Source organism: Psammomys obesus, unplaced genomic scaffold (genome assembly GCF_907164565.1).
Source record: "Psammomys obesus unplaced genomic scaffold, mPsaObe1.curated_primary_1811, whole genome shotgun sequence".
NCBI classification, from domain to species: Eukaryota; Metazoa; Chordata; class Mammalia; order Rodentia; family Muridae; genus Psammomys; species Psammomys obesus.
In genome coordinates, this window is record NW_026585895.1 from 32,536,622 (window position 1) to 32,559,008 (window position 22,387).

At 42.1% G+C, this 22,387-nt stretch overlaps 1 protein-coding gene across 1 annotated transcript in view; it reads right to left on the reverse strand.

Annotated features, from left to right (window-relative positions):
- Nucleotides 1–19,237: 19,237 nt before the first annotated feature.
- Lypd6 (LY6/PLAUR domain containing 6) overlaps nt 19,238–22,387 on the reverse strand; it is a 143,670-nt gene continuing 140,520 nt past the window's right edge. The window contains exon 5 of the mRNA XM_055600993.1: nt 19,238–22,065. Coding sequence (XP_055456968.1) covers nt 21,898–22,065 — 168 coding nt within the window. The 3' untranslated portion in view covers nt 19,238–21,897. The remainder of the gene's footprint in view (nt 22,066–22,387) is intronic.

Here is a 22,387-nt window from a genome sequence, read left to right on the forward strand (position 1 = left end):
GTGTCCAGCATAAAGGCAAGCGGAGGACCAAGCAGTACATGGGGGGGTATATGAGGAAGCTTCTCTGCTTATTTTCTTTTGGTTACCTTTTTTTTTTTCAGTGAAATAAAAGATGAAGACATCTATTCAGAGTGTGAAGGAAGAGAGGTTTTGATCTGAAATAGGTTTTGACTTGAATAGCATCAAGAGAATGAGGGTGGGAAGCAAGTGTGATGAGGAAGAACTCAGCCAATAGTTAAACAAAGAGTACATAGCATAACTCTTCCTTCCCTTGAGAAATGGCAAATTTAAAATGACGAGCATGGGCCCTGGGTAATATCTGACAAGAAGAAAATAAATAGACACTAATAACTTATTATGAGAGAGTAATGCTTAGCAAAACTTACCTGTGTTCTCAATGAGCAGCAATTCCATTTCAGGTAATGCCCTCATTGAATACGTAGACATAAGTACACAGATTAATGACCTCATGTAAAGACTTTCACTCCAGTACTACTAAGAACAAATATTCCACACTAAGACATTGTCAAGAGCTAGGAGGCAGCCAAATTAATTTTGCAGATTGCTATGATGAATCATATTAATAGAACTATGGCATTGAAAGCATAATGCTGAAAACATTCTGTTTGCAAAGTATTATGCACAGTAACTTGCTCACATACAATCTGCATATATGTCACAATGCTGCTTATTAATAGACATGTGGTACTAAAAAGGCTGACTAAAATATGTCATGTTATTCATATTTATTAATTCTAGGTGACAGATATATGGGTAATTATCTTGTTCAACTTTGGGGTACTTAAATGATTTTTTAAATTATTTATTTATTAGTTATACAGTGATCTGCCTGCATGTTTGCATGCACACCAGAAGAGGGCACCAGACCTCATTATAGATGGTTGTGAGCCAACATGTGGTTGTTGGGAATTGAACTCAGGACCCTGGAAGAGCAACCAGTGCTCTTAACCACTGAGCCATCTCTCCAGCCCCTCTTAATGTTTTTTGAACGATAAAAATTAAATTATAACAGTTTACAAATATTTTGAAGAACAAAATGTAGAGATGAGATGACATCTTAAAATGCATAGACTGGGATGTATCATTATATATAATCATCACCAGGACACAAGGGTGGGGCTCTGCGACCTGAGCCCCAGAGTGAACCTTCTGCTTTCTGGCCCCTACGGATGTCACCCCATCCTTCATTTCTTAGTTTACATGTCAAAGCTGCTCTGGCACGGCTTTCTTCTTTTGGAAAAGTAAATTATAGCCGCTCCTTTGCACTTGAAAAGCTGTATGTGGCCTTGCAGGATCTAGCATTATGATGAAATTCTTTGTCTGCTTGCATGTTTTTCCTGTGGGACTGCTGGATTCGCGGGGATGGGCTGTGAGGCTCTGTCCTTACAACGCCAGCTGACACGGTTCCTAGTCCTCAGTAGGGAGGCCCTGCATTTCTGCTGACTTCAGTGGGCTCTGGCCAGTGTACTACGGTAGGGATCTGCACAAGCAGAGGGCGGACCAGTGTAGAAAAGCCTGAAGACACCAGTAGGAAACAGTCAGCAAATCATGACCTGAAAGCTGGCGTTGGAGCTGAAAGCATTATTGTCTAAAGCTGATGCTCACTACCAACAACAAAATCACAATTGCTTAATTTTAAAAAATCCGTTACAGGCCTATCTTTACTCTGTGTTTTTACCTACACACATAAATAGGGCAAGTTATCTTAGAAATCATTCCAAGTTGGAATCTCTCTGTTACAGCCCCTAGTTGTTCCATTTAACATCTTTCTGTGCATGAGGAAACCAACTCCAGTTTTTGAAAACAAAGGAACCATGTTAAATCTATTGTTGTGGTATAGTTATGGAGGGGACCTGGGTAGGTGTAAGGTATTTCCCAGAGGAAAAACTCACCCCTGTTAAATGTGACCTTCACTGTATGTAGTTTATTTTTTTTTAAATAATTGCTTCCAGCTATGCTTTGAGAATTTTAAACAATATATTTTGATCATATTCATTCCCCTCCCCCAACTCTTCCCAAATCCTTCCCTAATTTCCTACCCACCCAACTTCATGTTTCTGCTTGTGTCTCTTAAAAAAAAAAACAAAAACAAAACCGGGGCTGGAGAGAGGGCTCAAAGGTTAACAGCACTGGCTTCTCTTCCAAAGATCCTGAGTTCAATTCCCAGCAACCACATGGTGGCTCACAACCATCTATAATGAGATCCCCTGCTCTCTTAGGGTGTGCAAGCACATAATAAGTAGATAGATAGATAGATAGATAGATAGATAGATAGATAGATAGATAGATAGATAGATGAATAAATAAATCTTTAAAAAAAAAACACAAGTCAAAAGCATGGAGTCCAGTCAGTATCGGGTGACTTCTCCTGAGCATGAGCTCTGCTGGAGGGTGGTTGACATTCCCAATGTCACTCTACTGGAGAAAACTGACTTTCCTTCTCCCAACAGCTGGAAGTTGATTAGGGATGAGATGCTGTGCCTACTTCCTCCTACATGCCAAGGTTCTATCTATTCTTGCTTGAGCTTGTGCCAGGCTTGTGCATGTCACAGTTTCATTTATGCATAGACATAGACATCCTGTTTAAGGTGGAGAATTCTGAAGTTTCTTATTGTGGGTTTTCATGTTAATTACCATCTACATCTACTGGAAAGAGGCTTCTCTGATGAGCGCTGACTGATGCACGGATTTATGTGTATAGTAACATGTCATTTGGAGTCATTTTATTGCTTTTTCATTTAGCAGAATAATAATAGTAGGGTTTCCCTGAGGGTCTATGACCTATATAGCCTTAGGTTCTTGGCCTCATTGACAGTACCAGCTATGGGTTCCATGTCATGGAACAGACCTTAAATCCAATTTTAAAAAGTAGTTGGTAACTTCTATAACATCCGTGTCACTATGGCACGACTGGGTATATCTTGCAGGCAGGTCATTATTATAGCTTTCAGGGTTCTTAGCTGTGTGGGATTTTTTATTGTTTATAATTTATTCACTTTTTATCCCAATTGTATCCCCTTTCCTCATCTCTTTCCAGTCCCACTTCCCACACTCTTCCCCCTCTTCCCCTCCCCTAGTCCACTGAAAGGGGGAGTCTTCTTCCCTTACCATCTGACCCTAGCCTATAAGGTCTCATCAGGACTGCCTGCACCCTCTTCCTCTGTGGCCTGGCAAGCCAACAGAATCCATGTCAGAGACAGTCGTTGCTCCCCTAACTAGGGAACCCATATGGAGACTGAGCTGCTTATCGACTGTATCTGAGCAGGATCTAGGTCCTCATTATGCATGGTCCTTGGTTGGTGCATCAGTCTCCACAGGCCTCCCTTGGCCCAGATTTGTTGGTTTTGTTGGTCTCTTTGTGGAGCTCTGGGTCCCCTCTAGATCCTTCTATTCCCCCACTCTTCCATAAAATTCTCTGTGTTCTGTCCAAAGTTTGCCTGTGAGTCTCAGCATCTGCTTTGATCTCCTGCTGGGGACATGTCAGTGTGGGATTGGTGATTTCTTTTCTCCTCTAGTAGCATGTATCGCAGCTTCCAGCACTATGAATGCTAGCTAGTGGGGTGAAGCTTCCAGTTGAATACCAGCTGTATTTCCCATGTTCTATGACTCACATATGTGGTGTCAGCAGCAGCAAGGTCTTCCCATCGTGTTGTGGAGGGTGGCTGATAAAGATCAAAACTCTGTGTTGTTGGCCCTTGGATTAAGAACACTGAGTCAGTGCATGTCAAAAGGCTTCACTGATTTTTGAAGAAGCATATGTTTCTAGGCCCCACTCAGCTGAACCTAAACCAGAGCGGTTGGTACCACATTCAGTCTCCTAAATGTTTCCTGTCTGCTTCCATGCTCTGCTTGCCTCTTTGTGGTTTCCAGGGCCTCCTGTCCTTCGAGAAGTGACCGGCTCTGCCTTATCCTACTGGTAACAACTTGGCCCAATAAATGTGAAAACAAGTGACTGTGTGTGGTTCCTGGTAGACAGGCTTTACGTGGCCTTGAAGCTTTCCTGGAGAGAACTCACTTTCCTTTCCCTTTACCAAATTATGACATATTTCACAAGGCAGCTGTGAGCTGAACCTTAATTCCAGAATGAAAATTGTTCTCTGAGTTTGCAGCTGCTGTGTAACGTTAGCATGAAGGAAATAAAACAAAAGCCCTTTCTCTTTGAAGCGGGTAAAGTTTTCATGGTGTTGGCTATGATGGCATGAACCTCTCTCTGGTCATGACAGAGAATAATTATTTTTTTTTTTTAAATAAAAAATCCCTTCAAAATATGTATCCTCATGCTAAAGCAATGCAGTGCTCTCTATTTAGCTTTAGATACCAGCAGGGGCTCCTTAGAAGGTAAAAAGAAACATTGCCATTTATTCAAATTTATTTAGCCAGAATATTCAAGAAGCCACTTGAGTCCATTTCCCCCCATCTTACCCCCTCAATATTTTGTATCCTTGATGAGCTCCAAAGAGAGTTCTCAAAGAGAACCTTACAAATTGCCCACCTGTTTATACACAGCCTTTGCCCCTTACATAGAATGAATTGTTAACTCTCCTCCATATCACTGTCTGAAAATGGGGCCAATTAGAGGGCCCAATTGCATTTGGCTGGGGATTGAGCACCGTTCAGTACTGTTGAGTACGTTAACTTCATGACAGAACATTGCTGTATGTACTCTTTCCTGATTTAGTTCTTAAATAAACAAAGCTGTCAGAAACAAACATCAAACATCCCTATCCCCTCCACTTCATCTTCCAGCCCACCGCTCCACTCCCATCATATGGGCCCCAAACAGTACCAGCTGACAGCCGCAGACAAGGAAGGACCAGGTAAGGAAGCCCTACCGCCGTCTTTGGGACTCGCTGATGCCTCCATGCACTACTGCTGCTTCTGAATGGCACGGGGGAAGCCCCAACACCCACCCACCAGTTTCGGGTACGTAGCAATTAAGCAGCCGATCTCCCACTATTGTGGGGCAACCATGACAGTTTAGAACCCTCAATGGCTCCCATCCAGCCACCAACATCTGAGAAGACTTCGGCTGCAGCTCCTGACTGAGAAGTCCTTTCTGTCATCGAGCTACCGCAGCTGTTGCTCCAATGCCTGTCTTGTCTCTAGAGCTCAGCATAGACGTTGCAGCGTCAGGTACATGTAGCTGTGACCTTCCATCAACTGCTCATTCTCACCCCACGCTTTGCTGCTTCTGACCACATCAAAGCATGCCTCAACCAAACAGCGAAGGCACTCCATATCAGCCTGTGATAGTTAGCATGCACATGCACACATGCAAACACACACACACACACACACACACACACACACCAGGTGTGGCTGCCGGTGGACGTAGTCCTCTCCCACCCTCTCCCAGCATGAGGAAAGACATCCTTCCTGTGCGCTGTCTCCTTGCTGCATAACAGGTCCCGATAAAGCCTTCTCCAAGTGGTCTTTCACTGCTTTGCAGAGTTTTATCATGGGTTGAGTGGGATAAACTGGTTATGGAAAAAGCAGGCAAATGGTGCCTCACTTAGAGCACTTAGAGCAGTTAAAGAACAGCAGGAAAGATTCAGAGAAAGGCTGGGATAAGTGAGTGGAGAGAGTTGAGAGTAGAAGATGAAGCTATGAGGATGGAGCTCATGAAGGACCTAGGCACCCTGGCTGCTGAGAGTGCTCCAGAAAGCCATCCAGTCTCCAGGGTGGCTATGAACTGAGGGCCCTGGTTCCCAAAGTTTAGGGCTGTAAGGCCAGGTGGTCAGCATTGGGTTATCAGAGCTCCAGGCACTGCAGGAAGCCTGAGCCTTTGAAAGCCTGGAGCCTTACCTTTGTTCTCAAGGCTTAGGAGTGTGGCCCTCTGGCTTTGAAAAGGTCATTCAGAAGTCTCTTACAGCCAAGGCTCTGGGCGATGACATTAAGGGAGCTTCTCTCTGCCTTTTTGCAATTTCCATTTGAGTAGTAATTGAGGGGAAAGAAGCCTCAACTATTTGTGACAAAAGTACTAGAATTACTCAAATTAAAGCCATTTTTTTTTCCTATTGATTTTACCATTCGGGGAAATAGCAGCTGTTCTGTGCAGTTACAAGGACTTTCATCTAACATTCCTTGACCCTGGGTGGAGCCCAGAGCCCACCTGTGCTCATCTTATTTAACAAAAGCAAGATAAGTGTTCCGTAGTCACAGAGAGATAATTTTTAAAATGAAAAAGCCAGAGCTTTATTGAACAATGTGAGCCGCAGGAGGAAGCAGGCATCAGACCAGACAGATAACAGCGAGGTTCAGAACAGACCCTTATCTATTTAAATCCATGAATTTATTTCATCATTTCAGTATGCACCATAGAAACAGTCTGTATGTCAAATAATCCCTCTTCCGTTTAAAATGTGCATGTGCTAATGAGGACCGAACATTGTACCCTTATTTGTTACTTCCATTGATTTTAAGAATTCTTCCAGTATACTGTGTGACCTAAGAATAGTTACATGACCCTTCTGTGTTTCCATGACCGCATCTAGAAAACAGAATGATTGCTTTAATTACGTCTGAGGTCATGCACTGCAGCTTCACAATTGTGTGGATGATCATCCTTTAGCTCATATTAGCTGCTGGTTTGAATATGCTGTAGTTGCCTTGAGTTAGTTTGCCAAATTGTTTTTATATTTATTACTGATACCTGGGCTCTGAGATTAGGCATTTTTTCTTATTCAGCAGTTACTCTGCTACATTTACCCCTGATATTCCTTGACTTAAGGTGATACTCTTATTTTGCTAAATTTTCAAAAAATTCAGAGGATGGAGACTGGTGATGGAGAATGGGAAAGTGGGTGGGGAGGGGGCTTTTATTCTACCCGGAGATGGCAACAATTTCCAAAGAGGATAAGTGCCTCATCAACTCTGTACCCAGCAGAAATGTCGATTTCTGCTATGCTCCCAGGGTCCTAGACAACAAAAGTGGTAATGTTTCCAGTTGCTGTGATAGAGAGTAGAAGAGACCATCACTCGTATCAGAATGGACACAGGTTATTGGCAGAGCTGAGAAATGGCCATCGGTGTTGTCGTGTGCCATTTGATTCATGATCTGACACACGGTGGCCTTTAAAACAAATTTTGTCCTGCAGGAACAATCTAAGATCCAGCATCAAAGCTCTCCTGAAAAGAAACACGACTTGTCCATCAGCTGCTGTCCTCCAACAAAAATTCCAGGGTGAGCAAAGGGAGCACCTGTGTTATCCACACCCCTGCTTTCCTCCTCTGGGTTGATGTAAACGTTCTTGTTAATATTTCCAAATAAGAAAATGAGAAATCGCAAAGAGAAAACACTGGCGGGAGACCGTGTTTAGAGAGTGGGTCCAGATACAGTCTCAGGCACTCTTGCTAAAAACCTAAATTAACAACCGCTCCAGAGAGAAACTTGGCAACGAAGCCCAAAACTTGAAATGCATCAAATCATTGCTGTTCTCTAAGTGATCCTACCATTAGTGCTGAAGGGCACACAGGTGTTCACGACAGGGTGTGACAGACAGATCTAGACACCACTATTAGATTATGCTGCATTCGGATCAGGAGAGGGAGAAGTTAGGTTCCTTAGCCGTGTATCATTACAATCGAACAAGCAGACCCACTTACAGAATTGAGTCACCTACTCGTGTTGGACAATAAAAGGCCCCAAACATTTCTTAATTTATTTATATTTTTGAGATTATGACATCTTCCCCTTCCCTTCCCTCCCTTCAAGCCCTCCCTTACACCACCCCCCACTCGTCTTCAAATTCATAGCTGCTTTTTATTAATTACTATATGCATAAATGTATATGTATATGCATATATACTTCTAAATGTAACCTGTTCAGTCTGTATGATGTTGCTTGTATGTATGTTTTTCAGGGCTGACCATTTGGCACTGGTGTGCTCTCCCTTGGAGAAGTCCACTTCTTCGGCTCCCAGCATTCCTCAGTTGCCTGTAGTTCCTGTGTAGGGCTGAGGGAAGGCTTTAAAAGCTTTGCCCCATCCACTTTGGTATCTCCATTAGTGCCATCCTCTTAAGTTCATATTTTGACTGCCATATTGGTGAGAGATCATGGGTGTAGCTCCTGAGGCTACTAGGAGACAAGAACCTATGAACTAGGTCCCATAGCTGTATGAAGATATTCATTTGTTTTTGTGTGCATTAAGAACACAATATAAAAGCACATCCAAGATATTATTAATAATGGTGGTTGCTGCAGAATGGTGAGAGGTGGGAGTGAAAAGATTTTATCTTTTTGTATTTAATTACTTTGTATTTCAGTGCACATGCATTATTTTTATATACGATCTTTCAAGGGACTTTGGACTTAACTTAGGAGTGAGTGCTTGCCTAGCAAAGTACAAAATGATAAACACTTAGAAAGGGGAGGAAATGGTGGAATAAATTGTAGCACAAACATAAAATGTAATACTGACCAACCATTAAATATTATCTCCTACATCCCTACTTGCCGACGGAAAAATGTTGGTGATGCATTGCTAAATTTAAAAAGCAGTTTACAAAAAAGAGCAGGAGTGTGAGGGAGAGAGCCCTGTAGAATCTCATGGGAAAAGGAGGGCACAATTCCACAGTAAACTCCATGATCTTCTCACTTTTAAAATATTTCTGTCCCCTCTTCCACAATGTTCCCTAAAACCATGAAAGTGATATGGGATTGTTTCCAGAATATGGGGGTTGGGAGAGCAATACATTTAGAAAAATGGAAAAGGTTTTTTTTTCTCTATTATTATTATTTTCTATTATTATTTTTCCATTATTATTTATTATTTATTCACTTTGTATCCCAGTTGTAGCCCCCTCCCTCATCTCCTCCTGGTCCCACCCTCCTTCCCTTTTCCTTCCCTATCCCTCTTCCCTAGTCCACTGATAGGGGAAGTCCTTCTCCCCCACTGTCTGACCCTAGCCTATCAGGTTCCATCAGTACTGCCTGGATCCTCTTCCTCTGTGGGCTGGGTAGGTCACCCCACCAGGGAGAAGTAAAGAAGGAACAGGCAACAGAGTTTATGTCAGAGACTGTCTCTTCTCCCCTTACTAGAGGACCCACATGGAGACTGAGATGTCTATGGGCTACATCTGCACAGGGGTTCTAGGTCCTCTCTATGCAAGGTCTTTGGTTGATGCATCAGTCTCTTCAGTCCCAAGGGGGGCTATTTTAGGTACAGAAAGGTAAATGAAGAGGAAGGTAGGAGGAGGGTGAAAGAGAACAGAAGAATACAAGTGATCTGATAGGGTGAATGAGAATAGGAGATTGCTTTGAGAGCAGAAGGGAGGCCAATATAGGAGAAGAGGGGAGATGAATAATAGAATGTACATTATGTATGTACAAACATCTCCCTTAAGCCATCCTGAAACTATTAGCATAAAATGGCCACCAGAAAAGTTGTTAAAGCTCTGATTCTATTTCTGTCATTTGGTGAGAACCCTTAAAGGTTCCTTTAAGACTCAAATCTGGTCCAGTGTCCTAGCACATGTCTTAACCCCAGCTGAAGGAGGTAGAGGCCAGGTGAGTCACTGTGAGTTCAAGACCACTGTGGTCAACAGAAGGAGTTTGAGGCCAGTCAGGGCAATGAAGTGAGACCCTGTCTAAATGAACAAACAAACAACCACCTCTAATGCAGAAATTACTGTTGCAGTCACTTACATTGTTTGTGTTGTAATTGCCATCTTTCAAAAGGGGGTAACATCGCTGTGCTTACCATTCTGAACAGTCAATTAGGAGAAGGAAATTATTTTAGAATGTTTTGAAAAAGATATAGCACACATAAATAGAGAGGGCTCTCGGATCTTCTTGTGTTGTCAATACGAGGTGAGCTTCTGAACACTTAGGGGCCAAAGCTGCTGCCTCCGAGTCACATAAACAGACTGGGTTTCATGCATGGAGAGCGGGGAGCTCATGTCTACCTACCTGGACAGTTATCAGAATGCTTTCAATTCCCAATGGTCCTGCAGGTAGGGAGAGGACCAGAAGACACGACTTCAGCAGTCTGTTGGGGTATGAGCGTTTATGGAGCACCTAGGGTCACTGCCCTCCAAAGTCTCAGGGCGATTCCACTCCACGCAAATGCTTGCTTTAACTGTACACATATAACTTCAATGTGTGACTTAGAAAGAAAGTTGCCTGTGTGTTCCAATTGAATGAGTCTTGCATTTCTGCTTCCTGTCTTACTGCTTGTGGTGAATAAACACTCTTGCTTTTCCATGGTACACTGATGTCATTCATTGGAATTGTAACAACCTTTTCTCCTCAAGAGTATAAGGAGTGCAGTCCCCTGCTCTACCTTAAGGGAAAGTATTTTCCTCTCTCCTTATCTCTTAGCTGTGATCGTTTGTGCTGTGAGGCATTTTGATTCTTGTTGCAGTGCCCAAAGAACTCTTAGAGATCTGATTTCCAACACCTGTATCCACAATCCAAATCCTGGCTGAATGTCCCAAAACAAGATGTCTCAACATCAGACAATGAAAAGGCTAAGAAGCTAACTAGATTATACTCGATGGTTGAATTTTACACTTTTCTCTCTCTGTGCATTTTCATGTGATGTCCGTGTGCGTGTGTGTGTGTGTGTGTGTGTGTGTGTGTGTGTGTGTGTGTTGCTCAGACGGTATGTGATCTGGCCATGGGCAGAGCTAAAGATGTTCTGAGAGAAGATGCGGAAGGTCAAAAGTGCCATCCATACCTATTCACAGCTCCCTCACAGAATCCCAGAAATCACTCATTTTCTCACGATGCCTGGTTTAGTGTAGATGTGCTGCTCCCACCTTGTACGGCTTTCCCTGGGACTGAACTGAACTGGAATATACATATCCATTTCTTAACTGGAGACCCATTTGAAATGAAAATGAAAGCCTTGGCCCATTGCTTTCTAAGAGGGCTTTTCCACCGATAGGTCTGCGCCTGGGCTGGGTGGTAGCTTTGGGTCTGTTGAGGTTAAAGGTTTGATTTCTCACTGCAGTTTGTGAACTTTCTACCGAATGTTCTCTCGGTTCCCACTGAAAGGCATTTTAGACTTCTAATCTAGTCTGAAAACAGACTATAATGGATGAAACTCTGGCATCATGACAATCCTTTTGAAGCATTAAATGCCTATGAGCTCTGTCGACATTAACAACAGATCACATATTTTGCAGTAGGTGACATGTTTGGACGATCAGGTCACACTAAGAGTCAGGACGGGTCCTCGTCCATTCTAATCCATTTTCTGGTATTTTAAGTAAGTCTGACTTGTGAACTTCAACCCTAAATCACATACCACTGCAGGTTAACACCATTCAAGCCAAGAAAAATGCGACAAGTAGTTACAACGTGCCAGACACAGAAGGTGTAAAGATGAAGCTCCTGTCTTCGCTGAGCATTTCCTAGAGCTAGCAGCATGTGTGGCGAGCTCACAGTGTGCTAGCACAACCCCAAGAGCTCTCCTTGGAGCCGCAGCACAGCCTGAAGCTATCTGGGGTCGGTGCGGTGGCCGGACTGAATTGTCACAATGGTGGTCTCATTCTGCTCTCCTCACTGGAACATGCTCAGCTACTCACAGATTTTACAGTGATGTGTCTAAGATGCACCCTTAGTTTAGTAACATTCTGGGGAAATTTCACCCTTCAAAGTTTTTAAATTTATTTTGCTTGACATATAAGAATCGCATATATTTATGGAATACAAAATTATGTTTTGATACATGTTTATAATGTGCGCTGTTTATACTTACGATTTTGTTTGGGTGAGAACATTCACAGCCTCTTTTGTTTTTCTTTACCAGGAATTGAACCTGAGGCCTCACATGCTAGCAAGGGCAAATGATCTACCACTGAGCTGCTTCACATCTCTTGGGGGTTTGCTTTACACTTTCTATTTCAAGACAAGGTCTTGCTAAAAAAGCAGGCAGGCGTTGAATGTGGTGTCCTTCTGCTCCATTTCCCTGAGTAGCTAGGATAACACAGCAGCCCTACCTAAAATGCAGTTTGTTTTAACCAGCTACAAGTAGCAAATATTTATCCCCTCAACCACATTTTATTCATAGAATTTGAGTTTAGCTAGCTTCTCACTGAATGGGTCTTTTGAACCATTTTACCCTGATACAGAAACTTCAGAGAGGGAAGAATCATAAGGAAGAGGAGAGAGAGAGAAATCCCCTAACATTCAGAGTGAGTGTTAAACCTCCCTTTCTTTTTAATCCAACATTCTCCGAGACAACCAACATGGTTTGTAGAGTCTGAGGCAGAAAGGAATGAAATGCATTTCTTCCTTTGGGGAAACATGCAGCCTGGAGCTGAGTAGACATGCCAAGACAGAAGTCCCCTGTCTACCTTCCCTTATCACAGGATTGCCTGAACCCTGCACCTGAACGCCCAAATGCAGAATGCCAGACAAAGCAATTCTGACAGTCTGCCTCAGAGCCAATGGGTTTGTTGGGCTCAGAAACACTACTTTCTTCATCAAGCCCTAAAGGGAGTCCGTGGCAAGTCCAGGCCAGAAAACCTTTCCTGGACTCCCATCCAGCCAGAACCAGTAAATTTAAAAGCCTGAATCTGTAGTAAGTCCTTGGTCATGGCTTTCTCAGCCACTGGAGAAAGCAGGCTTGCAGACTGCTGACAGTTTGCTCCGAGGCACAGGGGAGCATGCCTTTCCCGAGGAGCTTATCCCTGAGGTCCTGATCAGATGTCATCTTAAGACAGGAATGTCATTGGTCTATGGGTGTCTGTGTCATGGAATATCTTATGTCCAAAAAATAGAGGAAGGGTAGTTCATAAAGGTCCAAAGAAGCCCATGGAGGACCCATGTGTGCAATAGTGGTGGCCCAAGTACTCTGAGCTAGCAGAGTCTTAGGTGATAAGTGACAGGAATGGACCAGCTACCATAAGATTTCAAAGGCCAAACGTGCAATTGGGAACCTACTATGTTCCCACAGAACTGCGTACCCTAAGATAAGATAGATATCCCTTTAATGACCTTATTACCATACACTGCCCCCTTAAAGTTTATAACAGCTTCATCACTACACAGGAGTAAAGCTTACTAAATGTGAACCTTTGAAGACACAGTCAAACCATATATACAGCCATATCAGGCAGTGGTTCTCGACCTGTGGATTGCAAATTCCTTTGGCACACCTCTGTCTCCAAAATATTTACATTGTTATTCACAACAGTGGCAAAATTACATGATGAGGAAGCAACAAAAACAATTTTATGATGGGGGGGTCACCACAACATGAAGAACTGCATTAAAGGGCCACAGCACTAAGAAGGCTGAGAACCACTAATGTCAAGGGATAAAGAAGCATGATGCTTGTCACCTTTAAAAAAAAAAATATTTCTAAAGTTCACCCACTGTTGGGGAGACAGAGAATCATAAGTTGTGGCACTATTTAAAGATCAATGAGTCTTTACAGACTTTTATAAGTCTTTGAAATTGCGGGTTTTGAAGTTTTGCTCTTCAGATCTTTGCATCCAAGATTGGTGTGACGTGACTGTCTAGGGGTGGATCCAGCATTGGTAGTTTTTAAGGCCCCCAAGGACCTACGTGAGCTGCCAGGACTCAGGGATAAGTACATGGTTCAAGCAGGAGTCAGAGGCCTACCCTGGGTTACCGACCGCACTCAAGAGGAACCTTCCGAGTTATCAAAACCATTAGCCTAAAAGGTATAAGGTCAACTGTTTATCATATCTATGCTTTTCATTATGAAAGGAATATAAGCACAGTACATTAAAAAGTACTTTTTTAAAGAGGTTATGATCATAACTTGAGTAACTGAGAGCAGTTTGGTCCGTTTTCCTGAAGTGGTTTTGTCCGTGTCTTTGCTTCTTGGAAAGTGCGGCGCACTGAACAGAACATGGCAGACCGACTGCATTCATTTGACATTGGGAACATCTTCAGGGCAAACACATTTTGTGATGTTGCTCCAAGCGGATGTACAGCTATTGACTCAACCACCACTGCTCCTGCCCGTTTAGCCTGTTGTGTTTTCTTGAGTTACAAATGCTGCTGCAAGGCACACATTCGATCAGAGCAGTGTTTCTCTATTTTAGGCAGTTGACGGAAGTTGGCTTAATAGGTCGGGATATGCCCATTCGCAAAGCCCTCAATACATTTAGCCAAACCGCTTCACATAAAAGCTTTAGCAATTTATACCGCACCCAGCAAGAGATGTTAGCGTCACAGCATTGGCACTAGAATTTTTTTTTTTTGGGGGGGGGAGATGTACAAATTTAACACGTGAAAATTTATCTAAGTAGGCCAAAACTAGTAGAAGGGCAAGTTTGGTTTTAATTCTTGTTCTGGTACTGACTGGCTATGATACACAGAGAAAGCATAATCTTTTTTCATTTGTTTTGGACACTGAATGATAAATTCTTTCCACATACCTACTGTTTCAAGCACTGTTTTCAGTGGACATCAAGCAACCTGAAAGTTGGGTACTAAACGAGCCGCCTGTGGCTAATTTTTCTAGACTGGTCTTCACTGAAGCTGTTTCTGTGATCCTGAGTCTTTATCCCACTGGTTGTTTAGCCCTTTGTGTTTTCTGGCTAACGATGGACACATGAGGGTTGTCAGGAATGGCGGACAAACTTACTAAGCCTTAAAACTTACTAATGATTTGAAGCACCCCAGACCAACCCAGTCTAAATGTCGCGCTTCAGTTGCTACTGTTAACTAAATCACAGGTGACTCTGGCTTAGCTACCCACTGGAAGACACCAAAGGACATGGGTGCTCTGTAGTTTGGTCTCCAGATAGCATACCTCATGTTCTAGAATGAAAATGGGGGATTAAAGGAGCGTCTGCTTCCTTCAGCTGTGACCAGGCACAGCTGCTTTACCGTGCCTGAGAAATAATGCTTATATGTTTGAGACTTTACCCTTCCCTTTTGTGAACTTTCCATTAACCCAAATGACTTTGGCCTTGTATCCGATGGGCACACCCAGCTCCGACCACGGGCTTTTCCTTCCCTGCAGAGGCTCTGTAAACTATGCTCCAGCAGGGTCAGCGGTGGGCACCACCTCCTTGAAGATATCACTGCCTAAGGATGATCTCCAAATTGTCTCCAGGTTTGTCTTCAACTGTTGCCTACTGTGATCAACTTCATTATTTACTTATGTCAGTACCATGAATAAAGGGCCTTAGAATCTTACCAGGCTAAGAACCTCAAAGAGAAACTCATCCAGAGTCAAGCACAAAAGCAGCTTCCCATTTAACTGAATGCAGTAAAAACCTGACAGTTTGGGACAGTCTTTGTCTGCCCTGTGATATGGCCACTAAACAGGAGACCTGGAGACTGGTTCAAAACAAATTCCTTTTATCTGCCTTAGTACACCAGTGTTGTCGAGGTGAGTGCCCTCAGTAGCCTGCTTTCTTGAGTTACAAATGATGCTACGAGGTTCACTGTGCCTCCTCTGAGCCAGCTTGCTCCAGAGATCTTTAAACATCAATGATGGGCCCTAATGGATGCTAATGGGCAGCTGATAGCCCCTACAAATGAAGGGCTAAATAACCACCAGGGATGATTGATCATAAACCAAGAACTGCCTCTGTGGAAAATTGTCCAAACATAGACTTTGGACAGTTTCATTTTCAAGTTATATTTATCTACAGTTAATTATCATCTTGTCTCAAGATTGACCTCATAGCTGTCCTAAAGTACAGCATCTATGTTTCAACATCTATTCTGTAAGCTCTTCCTTTTGGATTTGATATCACTTTGCCAGGAGTCTTCTCACACCTCTGAAATGAAGCTGGTCTGTAGTTATCAACTCCAACTATTGCCTAGGTTGGACTCATCACACTGGTCTGCTAAAAAATCAGTTCCAAATATAACTTCCAGGTTTGTTGTTGTTGTTGTGTGGGTTGTTGTATTATTTGTTTGTTTGTTTATTTGTTCTGTGGGAGGCCTGATTTTGAATTTTATGGTGGTCTTGGCCACCATCGAGGAGGGTTTTCTACATTAGGACACCTGGTATTTAGGTCAGTAGCAAAACATTTCCAGGGTCATTAGTGCAACATATTAAAGTCAGGGATGGGCCCAACTCTTCAAGTATTTAAAAAGCTTTAAAGCTAGGGTTAAGCCTGATGCTGCCATGCACCAGAGAGCCAAGCTGAATCAAGCCAGTCTGATTCATGAGGAAGCCCGAACGTGCTCTCCTCCACAGGGCTTCACTCAGCCTTCTCACCAGAGAATTGCAGCACAGAGCACTCAAGTGTGATCTCTCTCTTTGAGCAACTCATCTGCTCATATCATGCTCAGGTCTCAAGTTATTCGACCCGGCTTTGCTGCTGGGAGAGGTTGGGTGGGCTCCAAGCCTACTGAGCTGAGGCATTGTTACTCGGGAAGCACAGCTGACGAGATGGATGTGCTCGGAACCTAGTTCGGACTCTGTGTCCCAACAGTCAGGCGTGTCTTGTAGATCAGAGTAGGACCCAGATTACATTGATGTTGAATTCTCCTCAAAGATGAATGGATTTATTGAGCTTGTGACTTATTTTTAGCTTTTCCGTTTGCCTCCTGTCTGAATCTGGGGGCACTTTGTTCCTTGTGCCTATGTTCAATAGACTTCTTTATGGAGGACACATTTTTCCTAATTTGATAACACAATCCCTGGTATCTTTGTAAGGGTGGATGTCAGTGGATGCCTGGATTCTGGGTGCAGGGATAATGCATGGTTTGGCAAGGCTAGTTCATAATTCTAGATATAAAGTAACTGCCCCCCCCAAGAAAATTATATTCAAGTAAATGATACTGTCTGAATTTCCCAAATTGCTCTTCCTTTTTTTTAGTTTATGAGTCTGAAAGTGATTAATTCTGAGTGTTTCTCTTCTCAAATTAGGATGAACACTCATCAGGCTTCTTTGCTTTCTTATAGGAAGTTTTCCCTATTCCCCGCCATTCCCTGCCTTGTGATACCCATGCTACCTCCCACCCTGCAGCCAGAGTAAAGAAAAAGGGCACCTCCAAACTGCTTCTTGTTTTCTGTGCCTCATCACCCCAAGCATCACAAAAGGGATTCTTGGCAGAATTTGATCCTTTAACACAGTCCTGTAGTGTCCCCAGTGACAAATGATCTGGGTTTTCTGGGATTCTTTTCTCATCCATATAAAAACAAAGGGGGTAGACCAGATATTTGCTAAAGTTCCTTTCACCTTCAACTCAGTAACCTGAACAACACCTTTGTAGCAAAGCTGCAGGAGAAAGGGAAAGGTGTCACACGTCATCCTAGTAACATGTGCGGAACAGAGTCTTTTAAGACAAACTGCCAGGGTAACCTCCCTTGGTTAAGGCAAAGCCACAGTAATCAAGTAGTAAATGTGTTCACGCTGATCAATGGAAGCAATGCACAGAGCATTTCAAAGTGCTCCTAAGATAAAACCATACACAAAAGTCAATATTGCCGCTAGGAGAACAAAAATGAGGACTCTAAAGAAGTCATTTCTCAGACTCTAAATTTTAAACTTCAGTTTGAAATACCACTATAAAAATGTTTACACTCAGATAAATCCAACAATTGCAACTTGCAAAAGGTAAAGCAGAAATTAGCTAACAAAAGCAGCCATGATTTTAATATGTTGTTAACTAGAGTAACTAATGAGAATGAAGCACATTTTGGGAGCTGAAAAGATGGCTCAGTGGGTAAAATCTCACACTTCACACATCTGAACCAATGGTGGGAAGAGAGAACTTTTGAACTGTGTTCTCTGATCTCCACTGGAAAGAATGAACCAACTTCCGAAAGTTATATTCTCAGCTCCATACATATGATAGCATATGCAAACACACACACACACACACACACACACACACACACACACACGCACGCACGCACACTCTTACACTGAAATAAACACAATAATCTTCCAGATTAAATTTAAAAATTAAAAAGACATTTTGAAAATTCTTATTGGTTTGTCACATCAATTTTGATTAGAAACTTTTATACTAAAATAAATAAATAAATAAATAAATAAATAAATAAATAAATAGATAAATGAAATCTATTTTTCCAGTAGATCCTGAGAGTCTTCCCAGCTAAAACCACAGGCTTCTTATCTATGCCATAGTTCTGCCCCAAGGGGCAATGAAATTGTAATAGTAACTCAATATCCAAGGTTGTATTTCCTCAGTTACATTGAGAATGGAATCAGTAAGAGATACTCAAAACATTTTCAGGGAAATTCAGTCAAAACATTTGTGAATGATTCTTTTAAAAGTTTTTTTAAAATAGCTTTCATATCAAAGCTACCATAGGATAGTTAAAACGTGACCACTGAATTGATATAACAGTGTTCACTAATTTTTACAACATGTATAAGATCTTATAAATGTTAGACATGAACTATGAAACATATTTATAAAGGGGAAGATTCTTTTAAGATCCTGTCCTTACAATCAGTTTTTTTTAAATATATAGTCTGTGCCTAGTATCATTTACACTAAATACACAGGGGCTCACAGCACTCAGGACTAAGTGCTGTCTTTACTGTGTGCATGGAGAAGCACAGACCACATCTCTAACACTCCCCATACCCCATCTAGCAGCAAGCTCACCACTAATGGCAGAAAAAAGATTAACTCTCCTGGAAATTGCAAAGAACACCATTTTAAAGAACCAGGTGCCATAGTCAAGCTGAACACTTGCAGACTTTTTTCCAGTCTATTGTTTTTCTAAGAAAAATATAATAAATGCATTATGTAGACATAATTATATATGTATATATAATTCCAACATTTCTTCCCTTCCAGAAAAAAAAAACTAACAGAGGCAAACTTTTCTATTATTATTGTTCATCTTAAGAATAAGATTTTAAAATAAATTTAACAGAATGACACACACACAGATGCACACATGCCATCTATCTTTCCATCCATCTTTCTATCTTTCTATCTATCTATCTATCTATCTATCTATCTATCTATCTATCTATCTACCTACCTACCTACCTACCTACCTGTCTATCGACGGTTTTTGCTTTAATGAAGAAATGCTCAAGGGAAACTATATACCAGATTGAAAGTTTGACAATCTTTCCTTTGATTTTTGGAGCACTTTTATCTGTATGAATCAGTTGGCATGAGTAAGTATCTTTTATGTATTTCTTGACTGTATGTCTGGAAAGTGAGCCCACAGAAAGAAGACCACTGTGGTGCTAAGCTCATGTCTTGACATAACATGGTACATTAATCACTGACTGACATACACACTTGCAGGAAGAAGCCTGAAGAAACACACTTAAAATCTTTATTCATTGATTTACAAAGTATACAATATTTACATTTAGGCATTAATCCCATATTGACATGGATGTTGAAGAAAGTCTAAAAATAAATATGTGGCACATAGGTTAATATACACATCATGGCTCTTTGCATTTCAAGCCATCACCAATGGTGAGGTTTAATGGACAGTTTAAAGTGACAGAAGTCAAATGGCTAAATAGTCCTGGACCTTCTACATGAATGGCCCCTCCATGGCTTCTTGAGGCCGGGGGTGGTGAGCAAATCACATTCTTTCAAGAGAATGAAAAGGAAGCCACTTTGAAAGGCGTTAGGGATGTGTGCAGCACATGTGTCCAGTAGCTGCAATTACTTCCCAGACGACGGGCAGTCTGTACCCTTGAGAGCCTGATCCCTGAAGACCAGCCAGGGGGGTTCTCACGGGGTCAGTCCCTTGTCTCTTGTCCCGACGGCATGCAGCACTTGGGAAATGTCAGTGGCGTGTGACCATGCACAGAAAAGGTACTTGCAGATATGTACAACATCGGCTTCTCATTGTCTCACAGCATCTTTGGATGCAAGGTCAACCATCTCCTCCTTTGACAAGAGGGATAAATAGGGAAGCTACAACTTTACTCCCCAAAGAAAAAGTGTCAGCTGGGGAAACATGCAAATGTCATCCTGGGAAGCAGGATATGTTCTAAATGAAAAGATGGGCAAATTCCCATGAAGTTAGGCCTAGAGGTATTCCTAGCAGAGAAGTTCCACCCTCCCTTTTTTTCCCCAAACAAGTCACATCCCACATAAACGAAATCTGAAGGAAAGGCTGCATTAATCAAACTTCTTTGAGCCCCAAGACCTTTATCTTTAAGCATCAGTGTGCACAGTTCCTTACAGAATTGATGTAGGGTTATATGGTCTACCTATGTAAAGTGCTTAGCTAAGTGCCTGGCACATATGAGTGCTTATTATAAGCCTTTCTCCCATGCTCTCCCATCCACAATTACAAGCAAGAAGTTGATAAGCCTACCAAACTCTGAATCAAGGCTGTGTGATGCAACTTCAATGATGTGGAAACCGTTTCTACCGTCAGTTCAGATTTGGTCCCTGAGGGGGTCCAATTTTATAAACTAAAGTTCCATGTGTGGAGCAGATATATCTTAACGACACTGGCCTCTTTAGGAAATAGTTCCACCAAGTTCTATGGGAACATACCCCACTACCCTGCACAGTCAGACCAGTGATGGTTTCCACCTGATTATTTCCGGGACAAGCTTCTGAGGAAACCACGAGCAGAACCCTTGAGGCAAACGCACAACCCTTGCTCACAAAACATTAACTTTTTCAACATCAGTACAAGGATCACAGTTAACTTTCCATGAAAACAAGTGATAAGTTCTACCACTGTTGAAAGCAAGCATTCTAATTGATATTTTGTTCAGGGAAAAAAAAAAGTTTTTTTTTTTTGAAATATAGTTTCCAGTTTATACCATATGAAAATAAATGTCAGTTAAAGAATTTACAAAAAAGAACACAATGCAATTTTTAGCTAAAAAAAAAAAAAATTACATGAAGGATAATGAAAATCCTTTCTACTTCAAAAGCAGTAGCTGAAACCAAAACTACCCCTTCCTACTTTTTTTCATCATTTTCTCATCCCAGCACATATGTGTTCTCACCTTATTGATATAATGAGAATTTATTTTAAAATTTTCTCCTTAAAGCCACAGAGTTTTGGAAGGAGAAGGCTCTTTGGCAGCAAATACTATAGAAAGAGAAAGAATTTTGCTTAGCTATTTCTGGGTCTTAATATGAGCTAGGACTAACATTTACAAGGTCCTTTTATTCTGAAGTTCTCTCTCTTATTAGATTGGCTATATCTGAGTGGAAAGAAACACCTGGAGAAAAAATAATCTCATCTACTTAGCATGACTTTTTTAGATGCTATTGGCCCAGCTGGAATCGAGAAACTTGGGATGCATAATTACTTCCCAAGGTCAAACTTTCCAGTTATGAGAAGGGATAACGTCATCCTGTGGATGCTAATTTCATCACGTTAGACAAAATCTTTCTCCTGTCACTCCTACAAATACAACAAACTTTTATAATTGCCTTTTCTTATCTTCTGCAGAGAGCAGAAGGAACATGTTTCCCAATGTTAAGTTAAGAAGCCTGGGGAAATTAAAGTGAGCAAAGCACTTGCTACTCTTTCAGGGATTCTGCCAGAATCTCAAAGAAACCATTCCACTTACTCTGGATTTAAAGTTTTAAAATTCTAAAGCCGTAGGTGAAGCTGTGATTGCAATTAAGCTAGTGATTCTTTATTCTTTTCCTGAAAAAAAAAAAAAATGAACGTCTCCTACATCCATAGCTTTATTCCTCAGAGGGCCCAGGACCTCCTGCAGCTCATACATGGATTCTGAATCAAGAACCCCAGACATCAATAAAGGCAGGGTCTATATCAGGGACAGGCTGACTTAGATGGGATCTTGGTTAGGCTGGGAATGACAGCGTGGAAGCAATGCTTGCTCTTCATGGTAATGGTTATGCCTGGCTGTGGTGATGTCCTAGGAGGCTGGGGTTGCACTGTGTCACCACTGCCAGGCCAATGACTCATGCATGACTATGGGCCACCATAAAACCCACAGGGCTCTACCACTTTTGGTAGAGAAGGTTGTTATAAGGTGAGTCCCAGCCACACCCACAAGCAGGACACGATCACTGACATACAGTGGGGGTAGCCATTTGTCTGATTTATAGGTGACGTAGTGGCAAATGTGGCATCAGTTTCATTTCGGGGGAGTGGCAGATTACAGATATTTCCTTCGCAACAGGAGGTACAGATCTGAAAGAAAGAGAGAAAGAAAACAAAGGATGAGAAGCTAGCATGTTTCAGGAGGAGACCAGACATTGGAAGGAACAGTCTCCCTCCTGGCAAATGAGAAGGATCTGCTCTACGAAAGACACACTGCCTGGCATTCATGGAGCGGGGGAAAAAATTCCTATCTGGAAGCGACATGCTCAAAGTCAAAATTCCCAGCCCAAATTTCACAGGGCCTGAGTTGTTTTTGGCATCTCACCTGTGGCTGCTAGGCTTCCCAGTCCTCTAAACCTTCAGTTATTCTGCCTCTGAAATGGGAATTGGGAAACTTGCTTTTCCTCCTCAT